Raw genomic sequence first — 17,772 nt, forward strand, 5'->3', positions numbered from 1 at the left:
AGTATACTAGGTACTTGATATGGGGTATATAAGATGGATAAGAAGTAAGTGGAATATTAGGGGATGAAAAAGTGGTGCTTTCTAATTATCTATGATAAATAATTAAACAATAATAAAAGTCTATAGTTTAAGAATTAAAATTGATAACTGAATGTTGAATTGAAATAAATTTAAATACAATACTTAGTAAGATTTCAAAGGTATAAATAATATATGATAGACATTAGAAATCAATTTATAAAGGTAATGGAATTTTAGTGTTTGCTTTGATGATGATCCCGGTCTCTACAAGTTGATAGTTTTTTTTGCTTAAGTTTATTTATGCAAGTGTAGACTTAATCTTCTTGAACAAACTCAAGTTATAACTTATGGATCTAACTTCAAAATTTGTGAACTAAAATTTTCTTGTCTTGATGTGTAGATGTGCATAAGGAGATGTAATGTTTAGGAACACTATTAGGGTATTTGTTGAATTGAGGGTCAATTTCTCTTGAGTCAAACCCCTAATTGACTAAATTTATGGCTCTAAACAAGGATCAAAGACAACAAGAAAACATATAATGAACCCACAATGATGTATGCTAATGTAATTTTATGATAATTTCCCGTGTTTCTCTCACAAATATTCGATGACAAGTCCTTGCACAACTCTTGTATGATCTCCAAAATGATACCAAGTAAATGAGTGAATATCATTATATACAACCAAACACTCAAATCAACACAAATGCATGTTAGGTTGACTCACAATGACTTATGACGTGGTTGACAATATTTAAATTTAAAAAGTTCAACATTTAGATTCATGACTATGAAAAGTACTTAAATCCGATTCACACCGAGATATCTAATTTTAAATACCGAATAATTAATTTAGAAATCATAATCAAAACTCTAAAATAGTCATAAAATATAATCATATTAAATTTACTACAAAATATTGATTATTAGTTAAAAAAATCACTCCAAAAAAAACATTGACATGGGTTTGCCATTTTTCACCATTAGACTACCTAACCATATGACTCATTTTCACCTACCATGGCTGCTCCACATTCCATTCAACGGGAGAATCTTCGGCTAAACAGCATTCAACTGACATCATCATAAAAGTAAACAAACGCTGCCTCAAACATCAGGTAGCACAAATTTTCTAAACTCGCAGGCAAATTGTATGCCATCGAATCTCCTGCGAGCCTGAAAAACTTCTCGCAGCGGCCGAAGGAAGGCTCTGCACAAGGACGTTATAAAATCCGGGACCTGAAATTCGCCATAGCCATGGCTCGAAACCCCGTCAAGCTTCTGCGCACAGCAGTATCTTCAAATCCGTTGTTAAGAGGCTCCCTGTCGGCCAGGCCCTTCTCTTCAACGGACAATTCCACCCCTATCGAAGTGGAAACCACTCTTCCTTTCACATCGCACCAGATCGAACCTCCCTCGCGCATAGTGTCGACGACGGCTGCTGAGCTCTTAAAATTCTACCGCGACATGTTTTTAATGCGGCGAATGGAGATCGCGGCTGATTCTCTTTACAAATCAAAGCTTATCCGAGGGTTTTGCCACTTGTACGATGGGCAGGAAGCCGTGTGCGCAGGTATGGAGGCGGCTATTACACGAAGCGACTGCATCATTACGGGCTACAGAGATCACTGCCTTTTTTTGGGGCGCGGCGGGACGCTTATGGAGGTTTTTTCGGAATTGATGGGGAGAAAGGATGGGTGCTCCAAGGGTAAGGGCGGGTCCATGCACTTTTATAAGAAGGAGAATGGCTTCTACGGAGGGCACGGGATTGTGGGTGCGCAGGTTCCGCTGGGCTGCGGCCTGGCTTTTGCGCAGAAGTATGACAAGGCGGAAGCGGTTACCTTTACCATGTATGGAGATGGAGCCGCTAATCAGGGCCAGCTGTTCGAGGCGCTCAATATTGCCGCCTTGTGGAATTTGCCTTCTGTTCTTGTCTGCGAGAATAATCACTGTAAGATTTCAAAATTAGCTTTACAATGTTTTCCATCGTTTTGAATTTGGAATGTTTTCCTTGAGGGTTGAGCTTAGGCTTAGATGCCATCCATTCTTTACTTTCTGCAAGAATAATCGGTGTAAGATTTCAAAGTTAGCTACAGTGTATTCTTCTCCTTGAATTTTGTATTTTGTATTTGGCGGAGTGACCTTCGGCTTAGATGTCATCCATATGGTACACTTTTTTGGGGGTCTTATTAATGGGATAAGTTGGAAACCTTGAATGTATAAAATCAATGTGCTATATTCGTTTGGCCTGATCCTTTGGGTTGCACCACCCTGACAGAGTTGGATATTGTATTTTTTCCAGTTTCAAAACTTAAAGTATGCCTCATTGGATTTAAATCTAGGTTATGCTTCGCAAACCCTGATGATTTTGTTATGCTTCGCAAACCCTGATGATTTTTCAACTTGTTCTAAGATTTACACTCTATGGCAGCAGTTCACACTTTAAGATTTAGGATTAACAGCAGTGGGGCTCCATCCTTGTTTCTGAGAATAAGGATTGTAAGACTTAAGAACTTGCACATCTCTTTCTTTTAATTTTATTGAAAATTTTTGGTAAATTTCCTTTGTGATGTGACCTTGGCCTTCCATGTAATAAATGGGTGGATATCTATTCCATCAAAAGTTACACCTGGGTGTGCCTGTTAGGGACCCTGTCAGTTAAATTCAGATTTGGTAAATTTCCTTTGTGATGTGACCTTGGCCTTCCATGCAATAAATGGGTGGATATCTATTCCATCAAAAGTTACACCTGGGTGTGCCTGTTAGGGACCCTGTCAGTTAAATTCAGTACTATTAATTTACAACATTTTTTTAATAGCTCCAAGGGACTTGATTTCAACCATGGCCTCTGAAAGGCTAACTGCCATAAGAGTTAACAATTTAAAAAGGCTAATCACTAGAAGAATTAACAAACTGCATTTCTGGCATAAACGGTTTGCTAAAATTATGCTGGGAGTAAATATTTATTGTTATTTTCAAAGAATTCAGCCCAGGCAGTTTTTCTTGTGTTCTTCAAGCATATAACATATGATTCATATCAAATCTGCTGTGACGAAAAGGATCATTTCTATTGTTGAACGCTGGATAAATTCTGCAACAAGAGAAAACCATTGGCAGTCACGATTAAATTTTGTACAACGTTGCACCAAATTTCAAATGTGGAAACTTTAAACATAGAATGATAGAAATCTCTTACGAGATTTGCATTATACTAAAACTGATTTTCTGTTGTGTTCCATAGAGTCTTTGAGGACAGAGGTTCAGTTTTGGATATGACAATTTTTTTCTTAAAATTTGAGGATGGTGGGGAGACATCAATCAGATGATATATAAAAATTAATATTTGAAAGATCAATTGCAAACATAGTAAAAGCAGTTCCAATTTATCATTTATTTAAATGTTATGAGTATAAGAAGCTGAAATCTACACAAAATTGTACCGATGTATTCCTGGGGAGCACGTCAAGCAAAAATTTGTTACTTGTAGCTGGACTGCAGATGCGCAAAATGGTTGATAATAAGATGTGGTCCTGATGGATCAAACATCTTTGATGTTGATAAAGTTGATACTAGCATTCTAACAAGTTCCACTCCTGTTGATGTTCCTCCAATTGCCATTTCATCTGTTTCTTCTTCAGATAGTGATAATGAAGCCAGTCTTTTATATCCTTCTGTTCCTTTCGGGCTGTACCCTGATGACTGGCTACAGGAATTTGTCAAGTACAGGATTCAGTCTACTAAGGGCTGTCTGAATGAAATGATGGGTTGCTGTATAAGAATTTTGAAAGAGTTTTCTCTATGGTTATGCTTATGGGGCAATTTTTTTGGTTGGATAATACATATTGTCATCAGATACACTATTTTAGCTTTGATTTGTATTTCGGTTTCCTCATATGTCTGTTTTGTATTTGAACATCATATTGTTAGGTCCTAGATTATTTTTCGTTGTATTACATCATGTCATCATATATACTGTATTAGCTCTGATTTTGTTTTTCTCAGTCTGTTTTGTATTTGAACATTGTATTCTGTAATGTCCCCATCCTAGTCAGGGACATTGGTTTGAGGAGTTAGCCTATTTTTGGACCCTTGTAGGCTAACAGGGTATGGATAAGGGTCATTAATGCAGTATCTTGAGGAGTGGTCTGTCTATTTGTTCTAGTTCAGTGTTGAGTTCAGTTCTAGTCTTCATTTCATCAATTTCTGACATTATATGAGGATTTCCTAATTTTTAAGAAAAAACTGCTAAAAACAGACATGGTCCTATTTTCATTGGTGTGGCGAACTGTGGCCTCAGCTTTTGACAGATTCAGTTTCCGAGCGATAATGAGAGAGATGAATTTTTAAGTGGTTCCACAGGCAATTAATATTTTAATGATATTAATATAAAATCACAAAGTGCATCACTTAAATTTATATAAGTGAAAAATTAATATCTCCTAAGCTAGGCGTTGCTTTTAGGGTTAAGTTGGGAACCCTAAAAGCAAGTTATGATTTTTAAATCCCTAATTGCCATAAATCGTACTTTTTGGGTATTTAGGCAGCCAAGATGGAAATTAAACCTCATTCATTGATATTGAGCATTTGACATTTCTTTTGAGCACTTGGCTATGGCGGCTAGGGTTTGGGCCTGTTTTGGAGAGTGTGCATTCTTCAGAATTCAGTAGCTTTGAGATTGTGAAAGATCAATCGAATCCTTGCAGCTTGGTTGGCTTCATTCAGAAGTCAAATTGAATTGAATTGCGGCAGATTTTTCTTCTTACAAGGCATATTTGTTGTAGGTTTCCTATTTACTGTTTTGTTGTTAGTTCTTCTATGGTTTGAAGACTTCTTTTCCCAAACGCACAACTTGCTCATTTATTGGTGCCATCTTCCACTGTTTGGGTGTCTTAGTATTAAATAAGAGCAGATCTGAATTGTTTCAGAATAAAAATCAGAACTTTGTAAGTTGCTGATTGAATTCTTTTAATTCAGTAAATTGGCTAATGACCTACGGGTATGCTTCTAAATTCTCCAGTTTATTGTTTCAGTTGATTAAATTCATGTATTAATTCGATATGTGTTGCAAATTAAAGAAATCCCCTTCTGCAACTTTTGTCTATTTCTGAAAGACCATCTTAATAATTAGAATTACAAAGAAGATCTACAAATTACAGCAGGTTGAAGAGTTGAACCAGCAAGGGTTCATCACATATTCTGAAGTCCTATATTATTTTTGGTGGTCAGTCTCTTTGCTGCTACTGAGCTATAATTTTACTTTTCTCTCAATATTAAAAAACCATGTACTGATGCATGACATTTTGCATCAGAGACAATGAATATCAATATGTCTTCACCCCTATCTAGAGTAAAAATTGCACCATTGACCAACCCTCCACTATTAGATTTCATAAGATCATCTTTTGGGTTGTTTCTCAATGCCTGCTATGATGTAAACATTTTGAGCAAATTCTGGCAGTGTTTCTGCAGTTACTGTTTTCAAAGATGATAAAATTTGATGGCCTTCATTATCTGAAAAAAGAATACCAGGCTTCAATACTATTTGTCAAACAAAAAAAGGTAGATGCACCAATGCTGGCCGAATTTGGGATGGGCCATTTTATAATATCAGTTAGGAGCTTCAGCATGTTTCTGAGTAAGGGATTCCCTAGAGAATAGAACTTGACAAAGAGGTTGACACTAAGTTGCAGTGCTAATGTACGTGTGTGAAATCCAAGCATATTCACAATAACTATATTTGCATCATTCGACTCTAACCATAGCAGCATAACATGGCAATCCAAAAGTATAAATGGAAATTCAAGTACCTAAGATTTAATCTGGTGCAGCCCAAACTAAATTTTATATTTTGTTTTTTTGAAAACCAGAGTGGGGATCTAGGGGCAGCGCCCACAATGGGGCCTGGAGGTAGTGCCCCTGGCTTGTTCCCTGTAACAACACAGGTGGGGTTGAGTGGTGGAGCCCTCGCCACCAAGCAAAATTAAAGCCATAATGGCCACAAGGAACTTCATGGCACAGTCATCTCTTTAATTTTAAAATTTTAAATGACATTTTTAACAGTTTGCTGGGGACTTTCTCTACCTCTCCCTCTCATCTATTCCACATTTTAATGAATGCAATAGAAGATGGGCTAGTGTAGTCAGAACTGTAACAGGGCAAGGGGCCTTGGTGGCCCCCTCTTCAGGTATTGGTTTAGAGTTTAGGTTTTGTTTTTTCAAAATTATGTAACTGTTTTCTTTTATGAGGACACAGGGAAGCGCAAGCATGGTAAGGGGATTCCCGCACATCCCCAGATGTCCCCAGGATGGGATGTCCCCAGGCGCACTGGGATGGCTGAGGAATGTCTGCACATACTTTGTGCTGCCATTGAGATTGCAGGGTGTTCTTCCCAGTGGGGGTAAAATGCCCCCAGGGAAGTCCCTTTCTCCGCAGGACTGTTCTGGGGAAGGAGTGGTCCCTTTGGAGATGGTCCCTAGGATGACAGTGGGGGACCCCGTCAAGATAACACTAGAATATCCCTGCTTCTGGAAACAGGTGTTTTAACCTGGAACATTAGTTTTCAAGAACACGGTGTTCAGAGGAATATGCTTTAGATTGTAATCTTCTTAAAAGTTCATTTATTTATGTTTTCAGGGAGTTTGGTGTACCCGTTTCAGTACCAGTATTCTTTATTGACTAACAACATCCAGTTTTGGAGTGTAATAGTGTCACAACATACTGAGAGAGAAGTTTTCACAGAGCCATTTGTTGAGTTATCCTGTCAATGAATGATACTTTGGTGACTAGTATTATTAAACTGTCCTCATTTAATTGTATTTAAATATTATATGCTTGGCTATTTGGACATGTTGAGATACAATCTTAATTTTGTTTCATACTGTTTGCCATGAATGATTCTTACTGTATGCCATTTTGTATTCACTACATAGACGGAATGGGGACTGCAGAATGGCGAGCTGCAAAATCACCTGCATACTACAAGCGAGGAGATTATGCCCCTGGTCTTAAGGTTAGTTTCTAGACAACAGCTTTTAGAATATTAATTTTTAATATTTTCTATTATTGCTAATAATTAAGCTACAGTCATTGCCTAAGTTTCTCTATACACTTGCAAATCCCCATGGTCACCAATTTATGAAATGGACCAATTTGGATACATATAGGATATGCATATTTTTCTGTGCCATATCTGCTTAGAGTCCATGTGTTTGTACAATATCCAGGTATGTGAAGACAGCTCATGGAGAAAAAAAGTAATACTAAAATAACAAAAAATAAATATACCAACAAGAAGAGGAATATATTTGTCTGTTAATTTTGTTTTACATCGATGATATGGTTTTATCTTTTGGCAGTCATTGCCTGCATTTTAACTTCAATGTAACCAAACATATTGAGCATTAATTTTAAAATATCTGCCTGTGGTTTTGTTCCCATCATTGTAATTGATTGTTGCCCAAGGAGTTTCTGTGTAATAGTAAAGTGATGCATTTGTACAGAGAGATATTCAAGTTTAAAATCCCCAAATCATGATAATATGACCCACAACTTGGCAGATCTGTATGTATTGTGTAATAACTAGTCCAAGATTAAGGCCTTTTCATCCCTAGAACCATTCTGGGTTTGGTGATGTTTCCGGTTAACCTTAATAGATTTGTAATTGGTTTTCTTGGTCCTATATTACTATGATTTTGCATTCAAATTTGCCTCATGTTTGAAGCAGTGGCAAGTTTACCTTACCTTTATAAAGTGTCAAATTTGTTGTTTATAACTAGGGAAAATGGGTTCAGATTGCCTCAAGGCAACATCCGAACCCATTTAGGACTGGGTCCTATCTTAAAGGGGTAGCGTGCCCCCAAGACAAGTCCGGCCCCATCCTCCACGCCACAAATTGGCGCCAAAAGGGACTAAAGCCGACCTATTATATATGGGTGAAAGACCCATATAAATAAAGGTTAAATTGCAAATACCTAAGTTACCGAATCGGAATCAGAATCGGAATCGGGTACGTGGGTACGGTACGCAGGTACGGCAAAAAATTTTTGAGGGAGCTGGGTACGTTTTGGGTACGTTAGTATAAAAAACATATAAAAATCATAAATATGTATATTAAAATTTAAATATATTAATTCTAAATTAAAAAAATATTTATATATATTAAAAATTACATATATTAAATATATATTAATATTAAATATATACTTTATAAATTTAATATTATTTTTAACTTATAATTTTATTATATAACTATTAAGATATAGTTTTACGAACAATATACTAATATAATGTATAATAATTTTAAAATAAACTATTTTATATATTTCATTATTAAAAATTAAACATATTAATTATAAATTAATATTAAATATATCTTATAAAATTTATATTATTTTAAATTTGTAATCTAATTATATAACTAGTAATATATACGTTACGGGACAATATATTAAGATAATGTATAATACTTTTTAAAAATCTATTTTATATATTCCATTATTAACGATGAAGGTTTGCAACAGCATCCATGGATTCCGTCATGGTTATTCATTCGCACAAACTACATTGTCTAAAACATTTTTGTTCAACTCGGACAAATGAAGAAACTACTGCCGTCGCCTGAGCATTGTCGTGAGCTGTTGCCTGAGCGTTGTCGTGAGCCATGAGCCGTGAGCAGTGAGCCGTTGTCGTGAGCGGTGAGCGGTGAGCCATTGTCGTGAGCTGTGAGCCGTTGTCGTGAGCCGAAGACAAACGAAGACAAGCGTTGCCGAAGACAAATCCGAAATGCATTTTCTGTCTGCTCGTGCACGTCTTCTGTTTTTGTTTTAGGGTTTAAATAACCCATTTTCCTTCCGTGAAAGTCAACCAAGACGAATCCAAGACGAATTGTATCCGAACCCGAATCCAAGACGAATCGTATCCGGATTTGGGGGAAAACCTAGACGTACCGGTAACTTAGGCAAATACAAACACAATTCAGTTATCCATGAAATCAGCGAATTAGCTCTGCAAACAAGAGGTGCGAAATCACTAAAGAAGGTTGTGCGAATTTATCCAAGGATTGTGCGAACTTGTCCAAGGATTGGGCGAACTTATTCAAGAGGATATAGGGCATTTTGGTGCAGTCTTGAAGCATGCAAAAAGGGCAGATCTGATATATAAAGATCAGATTCAGAAAAGCAAGCTAAGTATTGTATTTGTGCAATAAGAGTGAATACATAATCTGACCTGTGGGTCTTTAATGCTAGGTTTTCCTCCTTGGAGGTTTTCCTTGGGTATTTGTGTTTGTCTCTTGGTTCCTTGTTTCATTCTTGAGTTTACTAGATTATAGTTTACTAAATTACAAATCTGATTAATAAACTAGGGCATAATCAAATGTTACAAATCTGATTAATAAACTAGGGCATAATTAAATGTTACAAATCTGATCACTGATCTAGGGCATGAATTTAACAAAATTCGACTATATATGTTGACCCTGTTAAAAATAGAACCAGAATGCAATAGACACAGATAATAGAATCTAAGAAAGCTTAAGATAACAAGAACACAGAAAATTATCTTGGGAAAACCCTCCACCTGAGGGTGAAAAACCCAGCCACATCAAAAGATAATTTAATTGAAGTCTCAAAATAAGTACATAAATCTGAGCACTCCAATGATCACAGCTGAATGTAGATGATCAACTCAGAAAATAATAGCAGATACAAAATCACAGAAAAGACTCTTCAGGGAATGTTAATCATCTCATAAAAATAGCCCATGGCACATGAATAAATAACCTACTTCAATAACCGATAGACTCCTCAAGAAGAAGCGGAAGATGAGACAATAAGGATGGTGTCAGTTACACACCGACATACACCAAGAGCTGATGAAGTCCAGTGGGAGAAAGAAAACGTATTGCCAGCTAATACGAAGTCGGTGACAGCATTCAAAGACTTCGATACATGAAATAAGATCATTGACAGATGTAATATGAAACTGAAACATTTCCAGCTATAGAATAAGCAAACTGAATACAAATAAGAGCCCGAGAATACCATAAATACGGCAGGTATGATATCTGCTGAAGTTACCATCTTTAACAGACCCTTCTGTTTGCACCTTTGACTGAGTCGTTGGTTTGCCTTTTCTAAATAATAACAACACTGGCTAGTCAATTGTTAAATTCATTTGAATATTCTGTTTGCACCTTTGACTGAGTCGTTGGCTTGTCTTTTCTAAATAATAACAATACTGGCTAGTCAATTGTTAAATTCATTTGAATATTCTGTTTGCACCTTTGACTGAGTCGTTGGCTTGTCTTTTCTAAATAATAACAACACTGGCTAGTGGATTGTTAAATTCATTTGAATACAGTTTTTATGCCTCTTGCAATCGATGCAGTGTTGTTAATTTGAAACTTTCTTCAATCAGTTAAAGCAGATTTGGAAACATTTTAGACGATATAGGATTTTTAAGACTTCTGAAGCAATTTCCAGCCACTTAGTATTGACCAACTCATTAGCTCACTGTTTCCTCTAACGCTTACTAATAATTTTTTTCTTAAAATCAAGAAACTGAATGTAACATTGATCAGTCCTTAGTTCCTTACTAATAAAAACTTTCTTAAAATTAAGAAACTGAATATAACATTGGTTAATTATTTGTTAAATTGAAAAATCATATGTCCAAGATTTTGCTGATTGTCATATGTTCTGGTTCAATATGGATGATTCATTGGGAAATTTGTTATCGCAATATTCATTTTAAAATTGTATCAATTACCTCATAAATATTTACGAAGGCTTCAGAATCTACATGTTTTCACAAGTCTTGATTGCTTGCTTTATTAATTGAAATCTTGTTTTCCTTATCAGGTTGATGGTATGGATGTACTTGCCGTAAAGCAAGCTGTTAGTTATGCCAAGGAGCATGCATTAAAGAATGGACCACTTGTAAGAATTTGTAATTTCTGTTATGCAATTTTTTTATGTACAGTGAAAAGTGCTAAATTGATTCTATGTTCTTAGAGCACCTTTAAACCTTCTTAAAAACAGTTTTACAAGATGAACTTATTTTCACTAACCATAAAATGCTTATAGCGTCTGGTTTATTCAGTGGTTTATACTTCTGGGAAAAAATGCTTACAGCAGTTGTTTGAGCTTTATGTGAGCAACTATTGCTGAATGTTATAAGTGATTTTGCATTGATATAGTGAGTTGACCCAACAATAAATACTAGCTTCACAGAAGATGAATTTGGCATCCAGAAATTTCTCTTTTAAAATAATACCTGTGCTCCATGGGGACCTGTCCCCTGCCTTGGACCCCATCCCTGTCCCTGAAATGTTTCGGGGACTTGGGGTTCCATTGCCTAAATCAGCCCCTTATACTACTATTATGATTCTGATATAGACCTATCAATTGTATCTGCTGATTAGGGAGAGTCATATATTTTCTATGTTTTTGTCATTTTATAATTGAAACTTGGAGCCTTTGGGCATTTTGTTATAATTCTTTTATAGTATGTATGCACATTGACAATGAAAGCATTAATCTTCTCTACGATGACTGCTTTAACAATGTTATGATATGAATATTGAAATTTCTCTATTTTTTAATAGCCATCCCATAAAAAATGGCCCAAATGTACCCCCAAAAGTACCCCGTACCGGAAACACGTCCTGCCATACCCATCCCTGTAACTTGGTGGAGCATAATACACGATGTTCTTCCTGTATGAATGAATTAGCTTCAGGCAAATGACTACGACTGCTGTCTTGCTGGTGAAGACTGCCTGAACTGAACTATTTTTGTGAGTGGTAATTGTATGCTAAGAATGTCATTGTTTTTACTGTTCCCAAGGAGGTTTACCTAAGCTAAGTTTTCAGAATTCTACACATGTAATGAAGACCAAACAAGTGCAAGGGAGTCAATTAGTGGAGCAAAGCTGCTACACACAAATGTAAATATAGTTATCACGTATTCTACATTCTAGCTAGTTGGAAAGTTTAAGCAGCACAAACTAAACTCTTCAATAGGATGCAGCAGTGCCTGTTCAAGTAGGCCTTATGCAGGCAAATCATAATTGCTTGTACAGGTTTACATGCTATTCTTAATAATCATTTGAATGTCCATTTATACAAGATCATGAATGCATAGAATGTTACAGACTCAGACCAGAGAATGGAAATCTTTCATCTCAACAATGATATTAGCCTTTGAAGAGGCTTTCTATTTTAGTCATCCATTGGCATGAGATAGTACCGAACTTTGTTAACATACCCTAGTAATGTTGCACATGTAACTCAATCAGGTTATCGGTCTTCTGATGTTATGTTGCTGTTTATTCTTTCAAGTTTGAAATGTCAGCAGTGAGTTTGTTGTAGGCTTGTGAGGTAGCAAACCAAGGATCCTTTAACAGGAGGCTGCCCTGCTTGACAGACTTTGGTAATGGAAGGTGCAAGATACATTTTATCACCAGTAGTGGGGAAGAAAACTGGTTTCAATTTCTTCTGGATGGTTTGTTTAACAGTGAGGAGAGTAGCTCTGAAACTGCCAATGAGCCAAAGTTTTGGCAAAATAAATGATACCAATCACATTATTAAATGGTCTGATTTGCTGGATATCAGGAAGGAATTAGGGACAGGACAGCCATTTGCTTCAGGAAACCAGAACCAGCTCGGGTAGGGGCTTTTAGCATCTCAGCAGGCCATTGGACTTTGTTTTTGGCCTCTCGTATGAGGGTTTTTTACTAACTCATCAGGGGGTAATGCAGCATTTTTTCTATTTTTCTCGGCCATGACAAATGCATGGAGAAAGGAGCAGGAGCAGCCCCCTGAAATGTGCAAGATCCCACAGGAAAACCTTAAAGATCAAAGCCCATCTTGAGAGAGAGGCCAGCAAAGGGCTAATCTGGAAGAGATAAAAGAGGCAGATGGAGCTTAAAATTGGAAGAGAGTGGAGTGCTGTTCACCGTCAATCTCACCAGCAATAAGAGATTGCATGCTTCTGCAACATCTGCAAGTTCACCCACAGCTAAGTCCAAACGTAACCAAACATTCCACAGGATTGAAAAGCGGAACTTGAACTTGAAGATATTACCCATAAGAAACCACAAATAGTGACAGAGAGATATCATTTATTCTGATAAAAAAGACTTACAACATCATTGTGGAGATAGGGACTGTTATTGACCAAAGCATTTCAAAAGGAAGAAACGAAAAAAAACTATTAGTATTTTATGATTAAATAGTGAGGGATGTAATGGGGTCCTTGCCCAAAACTAAACGTAAAGAATTACAATAATCATGACTTGAATGTTTGAAAATGAGGAATCAACTAAAAACACAAGACATGACACAAAGAGCCCAACTTCTAATAACTCCACCAACCAAATGAAAGCACGGGTATATTATGTTTCAGGGATGACCCCTTCTATAGAATATGATCATTATGGTAGGTATTCATCCCTGTGGAATGTTGCCCTGACCACATGAGACAAACTGACAAAATTGTAGGTCCAAAACAAACCTACTATCGTAGTTACATAATTGCGGTGGTGTTCACATAATCATCTCTTGCATGAACCAACTATTGCTAAAATTGTGGAGTTGATCACACAAACATCCCTGCCACAGCCAGCGACTTTGTTATCAATTAAAAATATTTTATTTCTTCATCAACTCCTTTGTTTTCTAACTTCCTCGAGATGCTCTGGACCACGATAAGGTCATCTTTAGTACTTATAACTGCTTGTTGGCTATAAAATTGATGTGGCAAGGAAATATAAATCTTTTGATAACTTCGATTGAAAGCAACAATTTTTGTTGCTCATGCAATTGCTTCGATCTGATTTATGGATCAGACCTCCTCACGAAGGAGGCTTTTGGTCCCTAAAAGCTCAGGGACTTGTCAAGTGAGGAGATTTCTTCTTCACATTCTTTATCAGACTGTTTTGCTATATTTGTTAGCTACCCCTTGAGATCACATGATGAATCACACAAGTGCCAGCCTTTGCACAATGTTTGCAACTTTTTTTAATAATCTACATGCTTTGAAATGGGCGTTTTTCATTGAATAATGCGGGGAAGAGGAAGAGATGTCAGTGCAGAAGACGAAATTGCTAGGGGAAAATGAAATCAGTGGGGTGGTTATGTAATCGGTTCTTGCATTAACCAGCAGTTGCAGAAACTGTGGGCTGTGGGCTTATTATGAATTCTAATATTTAGTATATTCTGTGTGCAAGAAGTGCTATACATGCACAGCTATGCAGGTATAAGAACTATCCAACTCTATAAATGCTAAACATTTTTCAAATTTAGATTCTATTGTAAACAAAATTGTGGAAAGAGAAACTGAACTCAATAGAACGTACAAACTTGGCAATCTTATACAACTATGGGCTAGTATATAAATCTTGGTTGGAAGCACATGTAACACGGATTTTCCTTTTACATTCATTATGTTGTGCTCTTCTTATTGTGTTTACATGAAACAAACTTATTCAATTTTTTAACGTGCTAACTTTATTTGTTCAATCCCTTGCTTCTTTTGTTGGAATTGGTTTAGATACTTGAAATGGATACCTATAGGTATCATGGACATTCAATGTCAGATCCAGGAAGTACTTACAGAACCCGAGATGAAATATCAGGTGTTAGACAGGTAGGACAAACTGCTTAAGAATTTTAAACCTATCATATAAAAAGTGATTTGCATTTAACTACCTATTGTTTTTTTTGCACCTGCTTCATTTTTTTGGTTTTTTAATGCAGTATACTTGCTTCTAGGTGTCATAATAAATTTCAAATAAACAGAAAGCATATTTTGGTACCTTGTGTTGCAGGAGCGTGACCCAATTGAAAGGGTACGGAAACTTGTACTACTCCATAACATAGCTTCAGCAGCTGAATTGAAGGTATGAAATAGATTCAATTGTAACTATTTTTCTTCCTTCTGTGATTGCTTGGGTTTGAAGTTCCAATCAATTTGTAACGTGCTTTGTTTTTTAACTTTTACATTATAGGATATTGAAAAAGAGGCTAAGAAAGAAGTAGATGATGCAATCGCCCTAGCAAAGGTATGCACAAAATGCATGGAGTCTGGCATTATTATGCATTCGTATTCATTTTCCAAAATTCTAATATTTAGATATTTGAACTTACATTTGTCGAATTTTAGATTCTCTTAAAAGCAGATGGTAAATTTTTTAGATTTCTTTTGTATTTTATTTCAATTATGTATTGCATCAAACAGGAAAGCCCAATGCCAGATTCTTCAGAGCTTTTCTCTCATGTCTACGTTAAGGGATTTGGAGTAGAGGTACACATTATCATCAGCCTTCGGTGTATATGTTGCATTTATTCATTCGTTAGAAACTGACCAAGGTTTTATGTTATATGCAGGCCTATGGTGCCGATAGGAAGGATTTTAAAGGTTTATTGCCTTGATGAATGCCAGACCTTTTCCATTTTTTTGGTATTATCGGTGAGCAGAAAATAAGAGCAACTTCATGACAGAAGTCCACACCATTATTCATTGAATGTAACAGTTCTTGCTCAATCGTTAAAGTCAATGTTTGGATTGATTATTTGCTTCTTGGAATAAACACTTTCAGGAAGTGCTGTTCTGGCTTACAGTCTCAAGTTTATTTGCTATTTCATGTCAAGACAGTTTATATGAAGAGGTGGAATGCATATAATTTTGATTTACTCTCTACATCTTTTTGGATGTAATGACATCTTAAGTTTTTTATTTGGTTTGTTTTTAATTGTTTTAAATCTCCTTAGCGAAGGATCATGCCTTCTCATCATGCTGTCTTGTAGGCAAATATAAAATACAATTTACAAGGATGTCATCCTAGCAACACAAATTGTTAGAACCTCATCTACTGGATAATATTATCCAGTTAGTCTAGTGATTTCTATTAAAGATCAATTTATGTGCATTTTGGTTTGAAATTTACACTTTCTATGTTCAAAATCTTGGTAGAGTTATAATATTTTTAGAGGCAAATTTTTACGTTAGGTAGATACAGCTTGATGACAGGAAGTTCAAATGGAAAACTTTTGCCTTGCAAGGATGCCGGATCGTGATTTTGGAGCACGAATCATTGCCAACCAAACATCTTGTTGGAAATGACGCGTTATTTTCTTATAAATAATAATTATATATTCTGCTTCAACATATATTTTTTAAGGTTAGGATGTAGTTTCTTAAACAAGTATACACATAAGAAAGGAAACTAAGCTATCAATATACTTCCATTGAAAAAGGTTAATCTTAGTATTTGCATTGTTAAAATATGCGAAAGGTGTTGAGAAACCAAATTTAGTGCATTTTAGCCACACAAACGCTTATTTGCTCAGACACAATAATCTAACAGGACAATTTCAAACAAGGGCCGCGGTGCAGCTGGAGTCTCTGTCAAGTTCTGCTAGAATAGTTTGCACTAAGATTGATGAGGGAGAGAACTGGAATTTGGTAATGTATAGCTGTAGCATAATTGCAATCGCAGTTACGCAACTGCAAGAAGAAATGCGACACAAATAATTAGAGCCATCATAATAACAACTTTAAGCACATAAATTATTGAACTTTGAAAACTAAAATGCGTGTGAAATCCTCTAGTTACTGAAATAGACAACTACGCCAGGGAAGAAATACACATCAACAAATAAAATTGATCATAACAGTCATAATAACATGTATAAACATGTGAATTGGTGAAAAAAAAAAAGAAAAAAAATTGTAATCTTAACATCACCGAGCCAAAGGACTGCGACAAAAAATATAATTTACTGTGAGCAACCAAAAGAAGTACACAACGCTGTTGTCACCGAGCCAAACAAATGCAACCCAAAAAAATGAAGATAAATTCTTACATTCTGGACCTGATGTTGATCTCAAGGCTCTGCAAACCAGAAGTGACAATTGATCAAATACGAGCAAATAAAGCATTGACAAAAAAATTCCTGGGGAGAAAGCAGTCAATGAGGAGCTCACTTTTTATGCAAAGCAAGCAGCAGATGGTTTAGCACCAAGCCCACCCATTGTTACGGCTTCATCTGCACTCATAAACAAAATGCAGAGATCTAAAAAGCTCAGAATAAGAATTTTTTGTTAAAACTACTCTAAGAATGCGTCTGCGAAGAATGCAAATGGGTATCTAAAAATGCAACAAAGGATAGTAAAGTTGAGAAATGTTCTCGCGTCTCTTTGTAGATCCTGTGCCACGGGCATCAAATCAATAGTGAAGTAGGTTGGCAGCATTGATATGGATCAAAGTTGTTCCTAAGACAACAAAACAAAATAGCTCTTCTTTGCGGGGTATAAATACTGCTTTATAGAAGGTCAATGGGCTTGAAATCTTGGCCGTGGAGGATGACACTACCTGCTTCTATTTATTCTTACTCGCAAATGCACACCACAGAACTATCTGCATCCACCCATTTTTCCTTCTATTACTCGCCATGTTCTAAGAAACTGTGTTACATGCAACTCGCCATGTTCTAAGGCAAAAAAAGAAAAAAGAAAAAAAAGCACCTTTCTAATTTGCCTTTGTTAACTTTTGGTCATTGGAATGTTTTAGCAAAATTTCTGAATAAATACCTGCAGCTAGATACACACATGTCTACATGCAAATTTAAATATAGAAACAATTAAAAAGCAATAGTTTAAACTTTTGCTGAAATAAGGTGCAAAAAGATTATAAACTATAAATTTGCTTTAATTTGTGCCCAACCCAACTTATGATTGGAATTTGATT

General features: G+C 36.0%; 1 protein-coding gene across 1 annotated transcript; it reads left to right on the forward strand.

Annotated features, from left to right (window-relative positions):
- Window positions 1-1,046: 1,046 nt before the first annotated feature.
- LOC131063954 (pyruvate dehydrogenase E1 component subunit alpha-1, mitochondrial) lies at window positions 1,047-15,715 on the forward strand. Its single transcript, XM_057997958.2, has 8 exons — window positions 1,047-1,972; window positions 6,951-7,030; window positions 10,881-10,958; window positions 14,574-14,669; window positions 14,851-14,922; window positions 15,031-15,084; window positions 15,261-15,326; window positions 15,410-15,715. The coding sequence occupies exons 1-8, from the start codon at window positions 1,279-1,281 to the stop codon at window positions 15,452-15,454; spliced, it is 1,185 nt and encodes a 394-aa protein (XP_057853941.2). The 5' UTR covers window positions 1,047-1,278; the 3' UTR covers window positions 15,455-15,715.
- The last annotated feature ends 2,057 nt before the right edge of the window (window positions 15,716-17,772 follow it).

Source organism: Cryptomeria japonica, chromosome 3 (assembly GCF_030272615.1).
Source record: "Cryptomeria japonica chromosome 3, Sugi_1.0, whole genome shotgun sequence".
NCBI classification, from domain to species: domain Eukaryota; kingdom Viridiplantae; phylum Streptophyta; class Pinopsida; order Cupressales; family Cupressaceae; genus Cryptomeria; species Cryptomeria japonica.

Excerpts from the sequence above, each read along its gene's own strand:
- LOC131063954 (XM_057997958.2), top strand. The coding sequence starts at position 1,279 with ATGGCTCGAAACCCCGTCAAGCTTCTGCGCACAGCAGTATCTTCAAAT. Across the intron at positions 14,923-15,030 it reads CTTCAGCAGCTGAATTGAAG|GATATTGAAAAAGAGGCTAA; the intron begins GTATGAAATAGA and ends TTTACATTATAG. Across the intron at positions 15,327-15,409 it reads TTAAGGGATTTGGAGTAGAG|GCCTATGGTGCCGATAGGAA; the intron begins GTACACATTATC and ends TGTTATATGCAG.